General features: G+C 36.0%; 2 protein-coding genes across 8 annotated transcripts in view; one reads left to right on the plus strand and one right to left on the minus strand.

The window, feature by feature from the left end:
- LOC134845054 (kinesin-like protein KIF27) overlaps positions 1-14,314 on the plus strand; it is a 539,890-nt gene that overhangs the window by 128,284 nt on the left and 397,292 nt on the right. The gene's annotated exons all lie outside the window — the stretch shown is intronic.
- Positions 3,313-14,314, minus strand: part of LOC134844524 (uncharacterized) — a 67,544-nt gene continuing 56,542 nt past the window's right edge. For 6 of the 7 annotated variants that reach the window (XM_063861248.1, XM_063861244.1, XM_063861245.1 and 3 more), the window contains 4 exons: positions 14,010-14,244; positions 12,757-12,924; positions 11,959-12,375; positions 3,313-4,974 (listed from right to left, as the gene is read on the minus strand). In XM_063861248.1, coding sequence (XP_063717318.1) covers positions 3,373-4,974; positions 11,959-12,375; positions 12,757-12,924; positions 14,010-14,244 — 2,422 coding nt within the window. In that variant the 3' untranslated portion in view covers positions 3,313-3,372. The remainder of the gene's footprint in view (positions 4,975-11,958; positions 12,376-12,756; positions 12,925-14,009; positions 14,245-14,314) is intronic. The other variant, XM_063861249.1, reaches the window with a different exon arrangement.

A 14,314-nucleotide genomic window follows, 5' to 3' on the forward strand; every position in this document is an offset into this window, starting at 1 on the left:
AAGTCACGGGTGAAATCAAATCCAAGATTTTTTGGGCCCAAACTCTTTTGTGTTACCGGGAAAAGGTGTTATAGGTTTCGAGAAACTAAAAGGAAAAAGTTGACGCAAATTGGCCCGAGTTTTCTTCTTACAGAAGGGTTTTTTCTTCAAAAAATTTACATACAAACTTTTTTACTTTTGAATGTTGGCAAACTCATTTTTCTCCAAACAGTCGAAATGTTTTGAAAAAGTTGACAGATTCAGTACAAATTGAACTTGAGATGAGAAAAATTGCTAGAAAATGTACCCACATGACCTTTATAAGTATAACTTCTATTTCTTCTTTAATAATTAATTACTCTTTTCCAACCACTTTCTTTTTCGTTTCGATCAGGCAATAGGAAGAGAAAAACTCAGTGATACCACATCTTGACCACCTTTCAGTCTTGATTTGACAACTTTGGAAGATATCCAAAAAATTATAACAATTGAATACTAGGGATGAAATTTTTTTTTTTAAATAGATAAATCTTCAAAAAGCGTAAAAAAGAGATTTCTGTTCTTGTGATTTAGCTTGTGATTTATCTTTTTTGCGCGCGATTAAGATTTCGAGTCTTAGAATTTTTGCGCGCGATTAACATTTCGAGTCTTAAACGCGTAAGCAAAAATCAAAACTGAACGGAGGATCGCAATTTGGCTTACTAATCCGCTTCTACAAATTCAAGACTTCGTTTTTTAACTTTTCTAATTTTTCAATTTTCATCAAATTTTGAGAACATATTCTAAAAATCTTAGCAAAAACTACATCATAGATTTTGAGCGCCGGCGGAGGGTTAGTTGGTGGCAAATTTTCTGTATTGTATTATGTTGCTTGCCTCTTCTTGCGTACTGCTCTCAGGCTGTCTTGTCTACTCGATACAATCGCAAGAACATCCAATTGTAATTTAATATAGATGAAAATACGTCTAATCTTAGAAGGCTCTGAGTGGCCGGGTTATAATCTAATAAACAAATCAAAAGGAAAGGGTCCGCGATTTATCGGCCAAACCGCCTAATTGCAATTAACTTCCATCTAATTCCACTAACACTAAACTGCTCTCTCTCTCTCTCGCTCTCTCTCTCTCTCTCTCTCTCTCTCTCTCTCTCTCTCTCTCTCTAGAGAACCTCTGATGAGAACTAACTACCTACTGTTTCTGCTATTATTGTTCTCTTACTCCGAGAACCAACTACTCGATTCGCTAGCAAAAATTGGTTCTAAAAAGATTGAGAACCAACTATACTCTCTCTCAGTATCAATTGCTCGCTTCTCTGACTGAGAACCAACTACCCTTAATAGTAGCTAACAACTGTTCTGACTCTTGAAGGTTCTCCGGTAACCTCCATTTCCTTATCTTTCTTTACACTTAGTTTTAGTTAGGTCACGCCATTCCCTATCAGTCCTGGCATCCGCTTAAATCACCCGTCCGCACATGTTTAAGACCATATCCATCCCCCTGTCAACTCTGCCACGTACCCAACTAAATGTATTTTAACAATCTTTTCACGCTTATTAGAGACCCGGTATGCGTAGGTGTCCGGGTCCAAGCACACAAATGTCATACAATTCTAATCAGCTGATTCCTGACCTCTGTTAATTCAGCCGTCGAGCTCAACTCAACCTCCAAGCCATGCTATGTTTACTCAGTGGCCCTCTCAAGGTCTTTATTTTAATTATCCCATTAAAGTTCCGACCTCCCAAGGGTAGGGGGAGACTCTTTTTATGGGTAGCTAATTCTTTCCAAACATCTAAATTTTCTATCTGTTTTCTATTCCAATCCTGACCTTCTAGTTATCAGGGGAACGTAGTCCGCCTATTATTGGTCAACTCAAACTGAAAAGTCACCTACGGGAAGCCAAGTAAAATCCCCGTCCGTTCATTTTTCTTAATTCTCATGCTGCGGTCCTACTACTATCAATTTCCTCTGAAACTACTTTTCTTTAGTCTAATTGAATTGCTATTAATAGACCATTCGCCAAGTTAAACGGAACCAATGTTTACCAAGACCACTTTAAATTAACTCTTATACCTCAAGGTTGCAATGTAACAGCTATATGGCTATAATCTTTTGCTCTAGTTCCCAATATATAAGTTTTATCCCCCAATTTTCAGCAAGGTGACCCATTTGCATTTATAGGGGCAGGATGGGGAATACGCTACTTTCCGGTGTTAATTTCAGAAATTTCTATGCAATTTTGGGGTCAAAACGCCCAAAGATCAATTTAAGGTCACACAGGGGTCACCCGGGGTCAAAATTCCATATTTGGGTTTAGAATCCCATGGGGGTCCTTACAACCAAGTTCCATCCACATCCCATTAATACTTCATAAGTTTTCCGATTTCTAACGTTCATTGTCACTTTTTCTGGAAAAAGCGATTAACACCGGAAGGAGTCGGTGGAGGGTTTTCACTCACGAGGGGTCTTTTTTGGGGTTTTTAGTTTATGTCGATTGCCGCAATAAAATCATTATGCCACCTCTCATTGTTCTGCGTACATTGCCTACTTCCGGACTAAGGGGGTGTTTTTTCAAATGCTAATAGGTTCCGATGTACCTGTTGGAAAAGATTCAAATTATAACACAATATGTATCGTGCCACTACCTATCATCCTTCCTTTTCAGCTCCCTTTCATTGAAGGCCGAGAAACGACTTCCGGAAGTTAGGGGTGGGTTTGTTTACTTAGGGAAAAAAACCGGAAGTGGGGGTCTGGGGTTCCAAACTTAAGCTTTCCTCAACTAGGCCTACAACATACTAAAATTTGAGCCCAATACCGCCGCTAGTTTCCGAATTCTGATAGGGCCATTTACACTTCCGGAGACTATTATCACTTGCCCCCCAAAGGTCTAAGGGGTCCCGTTTTTCGTATGCTCAGGTCGAATCATCTCTAGCATCGCTCTTCTGACTTTCATAACAATAGCTATCTTTGTTCCGATTTTTTGGGGGGTGGGGGGGGGGGGGGGTTTGCCGATTTTGTCAATTTTTATTTTCTGGCATAGGAGGGGCGATATCTTCGAAGAGTGAACTATTTTGAACTCGACATTTTGTTTGCTGTACTACTTAACTTAATGACGAATCAATCTTACGATCAGGTTACTATTAGCCTTTCTATATTGCATGCAAGTCCTTAAGTAATACATTCAACGTTCAGTTCTTAGTTTGCCGAAAAGGTATGACTCTCGTTAGAAATTTTTGATAGAAACTTTTGTCAAATACTCGTATTTTTTTTAATTAAAAACAAACACAGAACAAAAATTTATTCTAGTATAATAACAAAATGAAACAAAACAAAGGGCGAGCTGCAAAATTAAGCGATTTGTTGTATGCAAAATAATGATAATAGTTTAATGACTTAAAAATCATAGGGATGTTTTGATTTTATCGGCCAGTAGAATCAAAATCTGTCTATGGACTATGTTCAACTTGAGTTTGAAGCGCTTGTGAGGGTAACACGTGTCGTTTTGTTTCAAAAAACTGAAGATATCCAAGGGTGCAGTTACCCTGTTATGGCCACGATTAGTGGTCAATCCTGGCCATAGTTTGCGAGTCACTAGAACATAATACAGGTCGCTTGAAAAGTTTTGGAATGGCGTGTCGATGTAGCGAATGCAGTTCTTGCACACACAGTAAGACTGTGAACAAGTTCTCCGAGTTCGCAATCTGAGCATAAAGTGATATGAGTTGTGTTGTGAGTTGTGACGGCGTCTCCCAGAGCCGCTCCGTCGACGACTCCGATGACCCCGCGGATTAAATCGATTGGCGGCCATGATGGGAGAAAACTCGGGTGGTATTGGGCTACTTACTGTAGTCGCAGCATTGGCCATAGTCGAGAGTCCGCTGGAACTGGAATGCGAGTCCTGGAACCCTTTGGATGAGCTAGAACTAATAGATTCTTTCAACGAAGAGTTGAAGTTGTTGGAAATGGATCCTTGCTTTGCCAGCTCATGATGCGACTTTGTTACTTCAGGTCGACTCTGACTCTGGCTTTTGGCAAAGGCATCTCGAAGTCGTTTGGACTTGACCTCTTTGTTCGCATCATCATCGCTGTACAAGGACAGATTAGATAGCGCCATGAAATGAGGCGAAGAGTTTCTTCTGTCTGTAGATGCGGGGATATTCAAGCAAGTTTCTTGCACGTCACGATGCTGCATGTTAAGAGCCGGTCCCACATTTTCTTCAGGCGGTTTCAGGAGCAGATTCGTACTAAGAAGAGATGATGATTTGTTGGATGGAGCAGAAGCTGTATTTTGAAAAATCGAGATCTGCGGTGGAGCTGCGTTGTTTTGAATCACTGTCAGGTCAGGATTCGAGCAGCCAATTTCCACAATAGTAGGTGGTGTCAAAATGTTGAAGGATTTACTCAATGAAGTCTCAGACTCATTACTGTCTTGTCCTTGATTGGTTAGTTTTCTAGTGCTCCCAAAAGGTACTGGGAACATCGGATTGTCATAAATTGACATGTTGGGAGTATCTGAAAAATGTGTCTGCGATCCTTGTCGCCTGAAAAGCATTTTCCTGTTAGGCAGCGGGGACAGGGAATCACCCCCTGGTTCTGCTTCCACCCCAATTGAAGGTACGTCCAGGAACGCTGGCGGGTTATCTTCGTCCCGGTGAGATTTTTGTCTTTCAAGTCGTGCCGAAGTTGAGCATCTTCGTTGCGGCGGCGGCGCGTAAGGAAGAGCCATTGTTGGCGCCGGCGCTGCGACGGAAACTGGGGGGACTTGAGGGGTGCTTTGAGGTGGTCCAAGATGACACGTCGAGGAACCCGCTGAAACCATTCCTGGGTGACTTAGTTTGTACGAATGCGGAACTAGAAGTGAGTCTTTGTGCATGTACACAAGTCCTCGACTGCTGGGTCTCCTGAAACTGGCGTTAGACACAGTCGATGGTCTTCTGAGAGTATAAGTTGACACGTTCAGCGAGGACGGTCCACTCATGCAATTGCGCGCTTCCAGCTGAGCCTAAACAAAACATAGTGAAAAAATAACACATCAAAATGACATATTCATCATAAAACGATTTGAGCGGAAGTATGTTGGATTGATTTTGAGATTACTGATTTTCTATCCAATCTAAGCCCATATGCCACAAACAGCGCCAAATTTTATCTAAGTTAAAACATAGCCAACAGACAGTTAATAGAGACAGACAGTCTGTTGAATGCAATTAAACAGAAAGAAAACGAATTCTTTTTTGAAAAAATCTCAACTTCCGAACTTTAAAGAAAAAAACATACACTCTTTTAGCTCTTTGAATTTCTAGAATAATTTATGAATAGCACTTTTTCGATAAAATCAACCCAATTTGAGAAAACTGGATCAATAGGGAAAGTTTTTATTTCGCTGGGAAATCTGAAAATTAAATTCCACTTTCGAAACCAGAAGTCGATCACGTTTTTCGTGACCTTGGCTGTTCATTAAGGAAATTTGTCTTCCTTTCAACAAAGGAAATGAACTGAATTTGAAAATAAATCAAAAGTCAAACCGCGAAAAAGTGAATTTGAACCTGATCAAATTTTAAGACTGTTTCTGAAAAAAAACGAAAGAAAAAAAATCGCGACCTATATAAGATCTGAACTACGTTCATCGACTTAATAATGTGGTGGAAAATCTTAGTTTTGTCTATTGGAGGGTTTTGTTTTCATCTAATCAACATTTACGAACATAAATGAGTAAACATCGTAAAGTCACGAACTAGTAACTAAGCAGAACAAAATATTGGAATTAAATACAACATCGATATTTAGATCGAAATTTAAAACAAGTCCATTTCGTGAAAATTGATTTTAATCTCGGCCTTTTTTTTGTTTTTCAAATACTTAAGCTGTTGGAGCGATGCAAAAGAAGAAATATAGTAATTTGAAACCATCTGCATGTCAGTCAAATTAAACCCTGTGATACTTTAACCTCAGCATCATTAAAAGAGAAAAGATATTATGCACATCATCTTAAACGTATAGTTTTTCGAAACAAGGTTGCAGCTAAATATTGGAACATAGCCACTAAAACGGTTTATTTGAAACTTTTTCGAAACAAAAAACAAACCTAAATAATTTTTAAAAGTTTCAAATGGCTGCTTTATTAACTAACATAAAATAAACACACTTTGAGAAAACATTGTCAAAAATTATTCTTATTTTTATTGCTTTTAGTAAATCGAAAGATATAATTTTTGGATTGATGTTGCTCCTGAGCAGATCTGAACTGCAATTAGTTTTTAGCAAAATTTCAAAATGCAACATTGAAATATAGATCAGGCATAATCAACTCGTAGTTATAACAAAACTGCTCATATCAGGGCAAAGTTCTGAATAATCTAACTGCCCTTATATCAGAAACCATTTTTGAACAGACACTGTTGAAAAATTGCAAATTTTGACCTGATTGCTTTTACCCAAGCAGCATAGAAACAGCTAATTTTGAAGTTTGAGTCCCACTCCAACCGGTTGGTTCTCTGATCGAAAATTCGCTATTTCAGATCTTTGATAAGAGTTTTAAAAACTCAGATCCAAAATAAAAATGTTCAGAATTGAAATAATCTTGAAAAACAATGCGAAATATCTGAATTAGATCTGAGAAACCATTTGTTAAATTATAATTTAAACATTTCGAGTAAACCATTGATTTTTCGTGTTTTTCTGTTTTTTAACGTTAAATTATTAAAATTTAGATTAGTAACCGGAAGAAAAAACTTTCGAATTATTATACAAAACAGTTTTTTTTTTCAAAATATATTTTTTTCATTTTGTTTTAAGCTTTCCAAAAACTGTCAGAAGACCAATCAAACTTTGATTAGCCTGAGCTATTTACGCATTTCCGATGTTTTTACTCATGTTTTGGGAAACATATAAAAGTCTGCGATTAGAGATTTTTTTTAAGTACGTGCTAGTAGCTAGCAGGAGCCTTAAGTATACAACTATATGAAGTAGCAAAAAATTATGAAAATTATTGTTTTTTTTCAGATCAAAAAAAAACCACAGATACAAAATGTCAAACCTGAAATTTGTCTTCTTTTCAACAAAGGAAATGAACTGAATTTGAAAATAAATCAAAAGTCAAACCGCGAAAAAGTGAATTTGAACCTGATCAAATTTTAAGACTGTTTCTGAAAAAAACTAAAGAAAAAAAATCGCGACCTATATAAGATCTGAACTACGTTCATCGACTTAATAATGTGGTGGAAAATCTTAGTTTTGTCTATTGGAGGGTTTTGTTTTCATCTAATCAACATTTACGAACATAAATGAGTAAACATCGTAAAGTCACGAACTAGTAACTAAGCAGAACAAAATATTGGAATTAAATACAACATCGATATTTAGATCGAAATTTAAAACAAGTCCATTTCGTGAAAATTGATTTTAATCTCGGCCTTTTTTTTGTTTTTCAAATACTTAAGCTGTTGGAGCGATGCAAAAGAAGAAATATAGTAATTTGAAACCATCTGCATGTCAGTCAAATTAAACCCTGTGATACTTTAACCTCAGCATCATTAAAAGAGAAAAGATATTATGCACATCATCTTAAACGTATAGTTTTTCGAAACAAGGTTGCAGCTAAATATTGGAACATAGCCACTAAAACGGTTTATTTGAAACTTTTTCGAAACAAAAAACAAACCTAAATAATTTTTAAAAGTTTCAAATGGCTGCTTTATTAACTAACATAAAATAAACACACTTTGAGAAAACATTGTCAAAAATTATTCTTATTTTTATTGCTTTTAGTATATCGAAAGATATAATTTTTGGATTGATGTTGCTCCTGAGCAGATCTGAACTGCAATTAGTTTTTAGCAAAATTTCAAAATGCAACATTGAAATATAGATCAGGCATAATCAACTCGTAGTTATAACAAAACTGCTCATATCAGGGCAAAGTTCTGAATAATCTAACTGCCCTTATATCAGAAACCATCTTTGAACAGACACTGTTGAAAAATTGCAAATTTTGACCTGATTGATTTTTCCCAAGCAGCATAGAAACAGCTAATTTTGAAGTCTGAGTCCCACTCCAACCGGTTGGTTCTCTGATTGAAAATTCGCTATTTCAGATCTTTGATAAGAGTTTTAAAAACTCAGATCCAAAATAAAAGTGTTCAGAGTTGAAATAATCTTGAAAAACAAAGCGAAAGATCTGAATTAGATCTGAGAAACCATTTGTTAAATTATAATTCAAACATTTCGAGTAAACCATTGATTTTTCGTGTTTTCCTATTTTTTAACGTTAAATTGTTAAAATTTAGATTAGTAACCGGAAGAAAAAACTTTCGAATTATTATACAAAACAGTTTTTTTTCAAAATATAAATTTTTTCATTTTGTTTTAAGCTTTCCAAAAACTGTCAGAAGACCAATCAAACTTTGATTAGCCTGAGCTATTTACGCATTTCCGATGTTTTTACTCATGTTTTGGGAAACATATAAAAGTCTGCGATTAGAGATTTTTTTTAAGTACGTGCTAGTAGCTAGCAGGAGCCTCAAGTATACAACTTTATGAAATAGCAAAAAAATATGAAAATTATTGTTTTTTTTTTCACATCAAAAAAAACCATAGATACAAAATGTCAAACCTGAAACTTAAATCTTAAAAGTATTTTTTCAGATCTGAAATAACCACGAGAAACAAAACATCATATCTGAAATTAGATCTGAAATAAACCATTCTTAAAGTATCCAAGCAATATTTTATTATTTCACGACCCATTTAAGATCTGAAATTTAGATCTGAAAAAAATATATTTTAAAACTAGACGGGGTTGTATAGGAAATTAATTTGACCAATAAGCTTGACTCAATTTTTTGGAACAATTTTGAGTTAGGGATAATTTGTTGGATAATTTGCTGGAAAATATTTGGCAACAAGCTTTCAGCATCATATAAAGAAACTTCAAATCGCGAATCGTTTAGGCCAGAAAGTTGCCAAAGTGGCAATTTCTGAACACCAATTTTACAAATTAAAATTTCCGGTGAAATAATATTTTCCATTCGAACTCAATTTGTTTTCCATTTGAAGAACAAGTTGTCTTAAAAAAAGAACCGGGCATATATGTCCTACTTTCTTTAAAATTCGCAACAAAACATTCAACTTCTACTCATATGTTTTAAAATACCAAACAGGGGTGAAATCATGTTTGCTATTTCAAAAACAGAGAAATTGCAAAATTGAGTAAAAAAATAATGACTAGTTTTAGATAAAACTTAGAGTCCAAGTGAGGCGTTTTTCAAGCAGAATTTTCTCTCTAAAAAGTGAAATAACGTTTTGTGTTGTAATTTGCGGTGATTTCTTGAAAAGCCCAAATAACAAGAATTGCCAAAAATAAAAGCTTCCAGTTTTGAATTGTATCAATTATCTCCTTTTCAGTGTTTCAGAAAATTTCAATAACTCGATTTACAGGAAGCCTTAATTCATAATTGAAATGGCTAAATGATTTGAATCAATTACATTTACTTAATTCGAGCCATCCGAAATAAAGAACTGCATAAGAGACGTTTCGGCATATGACTTCCATTTTCACATTTTTTGCTCTTTAATTCCGTAACTACGAATGGGTCTACACACACTCACACAAAAAATATTGACACATTTTTTAAATTCGCATAAATTGATTTTTGAAGCTCTCCAAAAACGCTACAAAACCGGATTTTGCTTTTTGCGTTGCATGCCATTCTCTACAAAAATAGGCCAAAAAAGCTTTACAACAGTTAATATAAAGATTTATAAATTTAAGAACTTTATTCCTTGTAACAAACCAGCCCTTTCCCTTTTGTAAAAAAGAGAGCAGGCGTGATAAAGTCAAAAAAAAAATTCTGCATGAGACTGACGGATTTGATTTTGTCATTTTGCCATTTTCATTTCGGAAAATAAACTATTTGCATTGATTCTGAGTCATTTTCTACTGTTCTCACTTCAAAACCGCAGAAAACCTATTGGATCAATTCTAAATCAATTTCAATTGATCTCGAATTTAAACCGGACAAATTATTTTCAATCGAGTCAAAATCCAATTAAATCCATCTTTTTGGTCGAAATAAAGCTCTGTTTTTGAGAGATTTTAAGTAATTTAGATCAATTTTAATCCACTTTCTTCAACCTTATTGTACCAAATTATAACTGAAAGTTTCAATATGAAACTTTTTCAGCTAAATGTGAAAAACAGCTATGAAAAGTAATGAACGACTATAAATAACTATGCAGTGTTATTAATTGCTTCAAATTGGAACTATCAGTTTCAAGTTTTCCCTTGTTAAATTTTTTTTTCTTCGCTTTCAGAGCGTAATTAATTGCTCCAAATTGTTTTTCACATTTTTTATTTTTTCGTTCTATGAACTCATCAAAAAATATTGATTTTAAGAACATCATTTGAAAATGTTATATAAAAAATATCACCGCGGAAACCTTCAGATTGCAGAATCTTTAAGAGATCCCCAGAACTATAGGTTTGTGTTGATCAAATCGTCCTGAGATGACTGTAGGTTACTGTTACACTGGCAGAGATTTTTTTTAGACTAAACTTTTGCTCACACTCTGGAGCAAAAACACTTTCGAATTAACTTGAAAACTGCTTGAGGCCACAAAACTGATTTTCGTACAACCGCAAAATTTGAATTAAATCGATTTCGAGGAGATCCGGATGGTTTTAAGTAGTGGCCAAAATCCATCCAAAATGATATAAACAGATTTTTGGTGGAAGATCAGTGAATCGATATATCAGTAAACCGAAAACGGGCAAACCAGATCAATAAGCTAAAAATCAATGATTCAGTTACATGATCACATTAGCTGAAAACTGAGATTGTTACAAAATAACAAATTTTTTCCTCAAAAGAAAAATTGAAATAAAAAATAGAGTAGAATAATTGTTCTCATGCGCCCTGTAGTCTTAAAATTATCCCTCTAGCTCAAACATTTATTCTATAAATCTATTCTATAAATCTTTAATTTCGCAATTGATGTAATTATTACATAAATCGGTTTACTGACCTGGTATTTTACTGACACATCGGTTTACTGTTCGCACCCAGATTTTTAGACACTTAAATCGATCCGATATTTCTGCATGACTTGCCTTAAGTCGATTTCGATTTAAAATCGATTTCAGTTTCAGTGTTTGCTATCCGAAATTCAGGACTTAGCTCCGATTAAAAACAGTTTTACTCAATTTTCAAATTTGTATCAGTACCTATATCTGCCTGAAAAACAACCTATTTTTCTATATCTATATCTATATTCATTCAACAATATCAACACATATCAATGTCAATATCTATTCAAATCAATCTCTATATCTACAAGGAAATTACGTGTCTGTAAAAAACAGTCCCATACAAAACAGTCCAATTCAAAACAGCCCGAAAAGGTATGAAAATGAACAAAAAAAACAGTTCGATACAAAACAGTCCGAAAAACAGTCCGAAGTAATAATTGTTTCAACAAGCCGCCAGGCCGAGAATTGTCCTTTATTCAACAAACATAATGAACAAAAAGAGTGACCGCCCCAGTCGCGTCAACGTGTTGCGAGCTTACCAACAGAGGGTGATACGAAATTTAGTGCCGGTTATCGCCGCGAAGAGGCGACGCGCAGCGCTCCCACCGGCGACCTGAAACCGGACTGTTTTGTATTTGACTGTTTTTTTCCTCCATTACATGATTTTTCGGACTATTTTATATTGGACTGTTTTGTATTGGACTGTTTTGTATATGCACCGAAAGTTAGGATATTTATATCTGTTCTAGTTTTTTCAAGGCCATTCTGAACACAAAATCAATTTGTACAACACGATTGCAAAAACAAGTATGCTGTAATCTAATTCGACACCCATTGAATGCAAGGAAACAAAAGTTACACAAAATTGTTTTTAAAAAACTATCGGCAAACTGGTTAGAAAATTAACTCAGAGCTATTGACAATAAAAACTTAAGTTATACATTTTTTGTCGTATCTTACCATCGCGCCTTGATTTACGCGGTCCAAAACTTCCGTTGGTAATTCTCTTTCAGTCGCGTTACTTTCTGAATGCAAATCAGCAGTTGAAATCCGACCGAGTAAAAGCGGTGTCGGCAGGGTGCTTACGCGACGTACCGCCAGGTGCGAACCCGTTGATTTCGTCGTGGACGTTGAATACTCAGTTACGCGTGGTCCAAAACTCAGTTGCCGTTGCACTGCTGGGTTATTTTTTAGATTAATAGGTGAAGAAGAACCTTCTGTGAGTTTGCGATCTCTGTTTATATTTGTATTTTCTGCTCTGCTAAGTTTTCTGTGGAAATTTTTCTCTGTGTAGCCAAAATGAACAGGCTCCATTTTTTTTCTGGTCAATTTTGATATTCCGTGTTCAGTTAATAGTTTCCTTTTTGGCTCCGAATGCTGATTATAAAAATAAATATTACAATGATGAATGAAGACTTCAATTTGAATAATTTCTTCATAAAATCCGACGCTTGAAGGAATACTTAAGCGGATCATCAATCAATAAAAAAGGACTTGGTTCAAGTTTTGTAACATGTGAAGCAACAATCAAGACTCCATTTACATTTTTTACAACGGATATTAAACGCCAAAGTAGCTCTCATTTATACGTTTTGAAATCGAACATTGAACACTTTTAAAGTGGCGGAACGCGTATAAAAGAACACATAAAATGGGGAAACTATATTTGAAATAGATGCAAGAAAAAAGTAGAAAAATGGATGGTGTAATGTTTGTGTTAAGTAGGATGGCACAGCAATTATAGCGGCTGCCACTTACCATCAACGCCTGCTGGTAGAAATCAGCGTGTGAGCAAAAACTGGATGTCTTCCTCATCATCCCTGGACTGTATGCCACCCCTCCCCCTGCAGCGCCCCCTGCGCCCGCTTGCAACATACATTCCTGCTGCAGTCTCATCGCCGCAGCATGGGGCACTGTCAGGCTATCCTGTCGCAGTGAATTACTCACATCACTGTAAGTTATAATTTGTTATAATCAATCAAAAGCAGCCGAGTGGATTTGATTATAGTTTTCCCTGAATTTTTGTAACTTTTAAATAGCTTTGACTTGTTTTATTTTGGTTTGAAAAATCAACTTCGACGGATGCGCCAATCGACACTCGATGTTTGATACTATAAAAAATTTATATAGAAAATAATAAGAGAAACCGGTTGGTGCGCAATTAGCGCAGAATCTTCCGACCACAGTTAAAAACAAGAAAAATTGAAAAAAAATTAAATTTCATGATAACTTATTTAGGCTTTTACTTTTCTGCTGATCTCATCTAATTAACTGTAAAACCAGGGGCAGATCTAGGATTTGGTCGAGGGAGGGGCGGATTTTCAAAAAATTGTCGAAAAGTTTTGTCTTAGGTCGACCAAAAATTGTCCCCCCTCCCAGAGCTCCACAAAGACCATATTTTTGCCCAAAATTTCAGCGCCGCAGGCAGAATTTGAAAAAAAACGGGCCAAAAATAGCTTACCAAAAATCTTTTTTTTTTCGGCGCGCGTTCCCCTCTAAAAATTAGTTTATATTGGCACCTTTTTAGAAAAGTATTAAGGTCCGTCAGCCAAAATGGATATCTCAAAATAGTACAGAGGGGGAACCCTTTGGGTCGGCATGGGGTCGAATCCTAAGAAAAAACGTAAGCCTACCACCACCCCCACCCCCACAAATCCGCTCCTTTGTATAACGACTACAAAATTTCTGCATATTTCATCAAACTAACTGTATAATGACTTAAAAATTTTGGGATCTGCTTTTGAATTTTTCAAAAATTGAACACTGACTGAACCATTTTGATGTAATTTGATCATTTCGTCTTGAAAAAATTTCAAAACTGAAAAACCAAATATTAAATAATCTTAAAAATTAAACCCCCCAGAGGGACCATCCAAAAAGGTCCCGTTTTTTGGTATTATTTTAGGGCATCTCTTTTTCCCAAGCGATCCTAAAGTTTTTCTAAAGGCGCATTTGGCTCCAATATATTCTCATTTTGAGGGGGAACTTGTGTTTTCAAGTATTTTTTTTACCTGTCTGCGGGGGAATTTGCTGCTGAGTGTGACATTAGGAGCCGAGTCGACTGGTGCTAGTCGTGCATCGGTAAAGCACGTGTCCCGTGGAACAGCGTAGGTGCAGTCGAGAGTGTTGCCGCGATTGAGACTGCGGGAGCGGGTGATGGAGGAGGAGCGCGGCTGACGATCCAGAGTCCGAACTGAGGGGTTGAATGACATGTGACCACCTCCACCTCCACGTGCCATTGAATTTCTGTCAAGAAGTTGCAAAGTATTTTATTAAGTTGTCAACAGTTGATTCAGATGAAAAATATAATGAACAT

Source organism: Symsagittifera roscoffensis, chromosome 4 (assembly GCF_963678635.1).
Source record: "Symsagittifera roscoffensis chromosome 4, txSymRosc1.1, whole genome shotgun sequence".
In the NCBI taxonomy this organism is placed as follows: Eukaryota; Metazoa; Xenacoelomorpha; order Acoela; family Convolutidae; genus Symsagittifera; species Symsagittifera roscoffensis.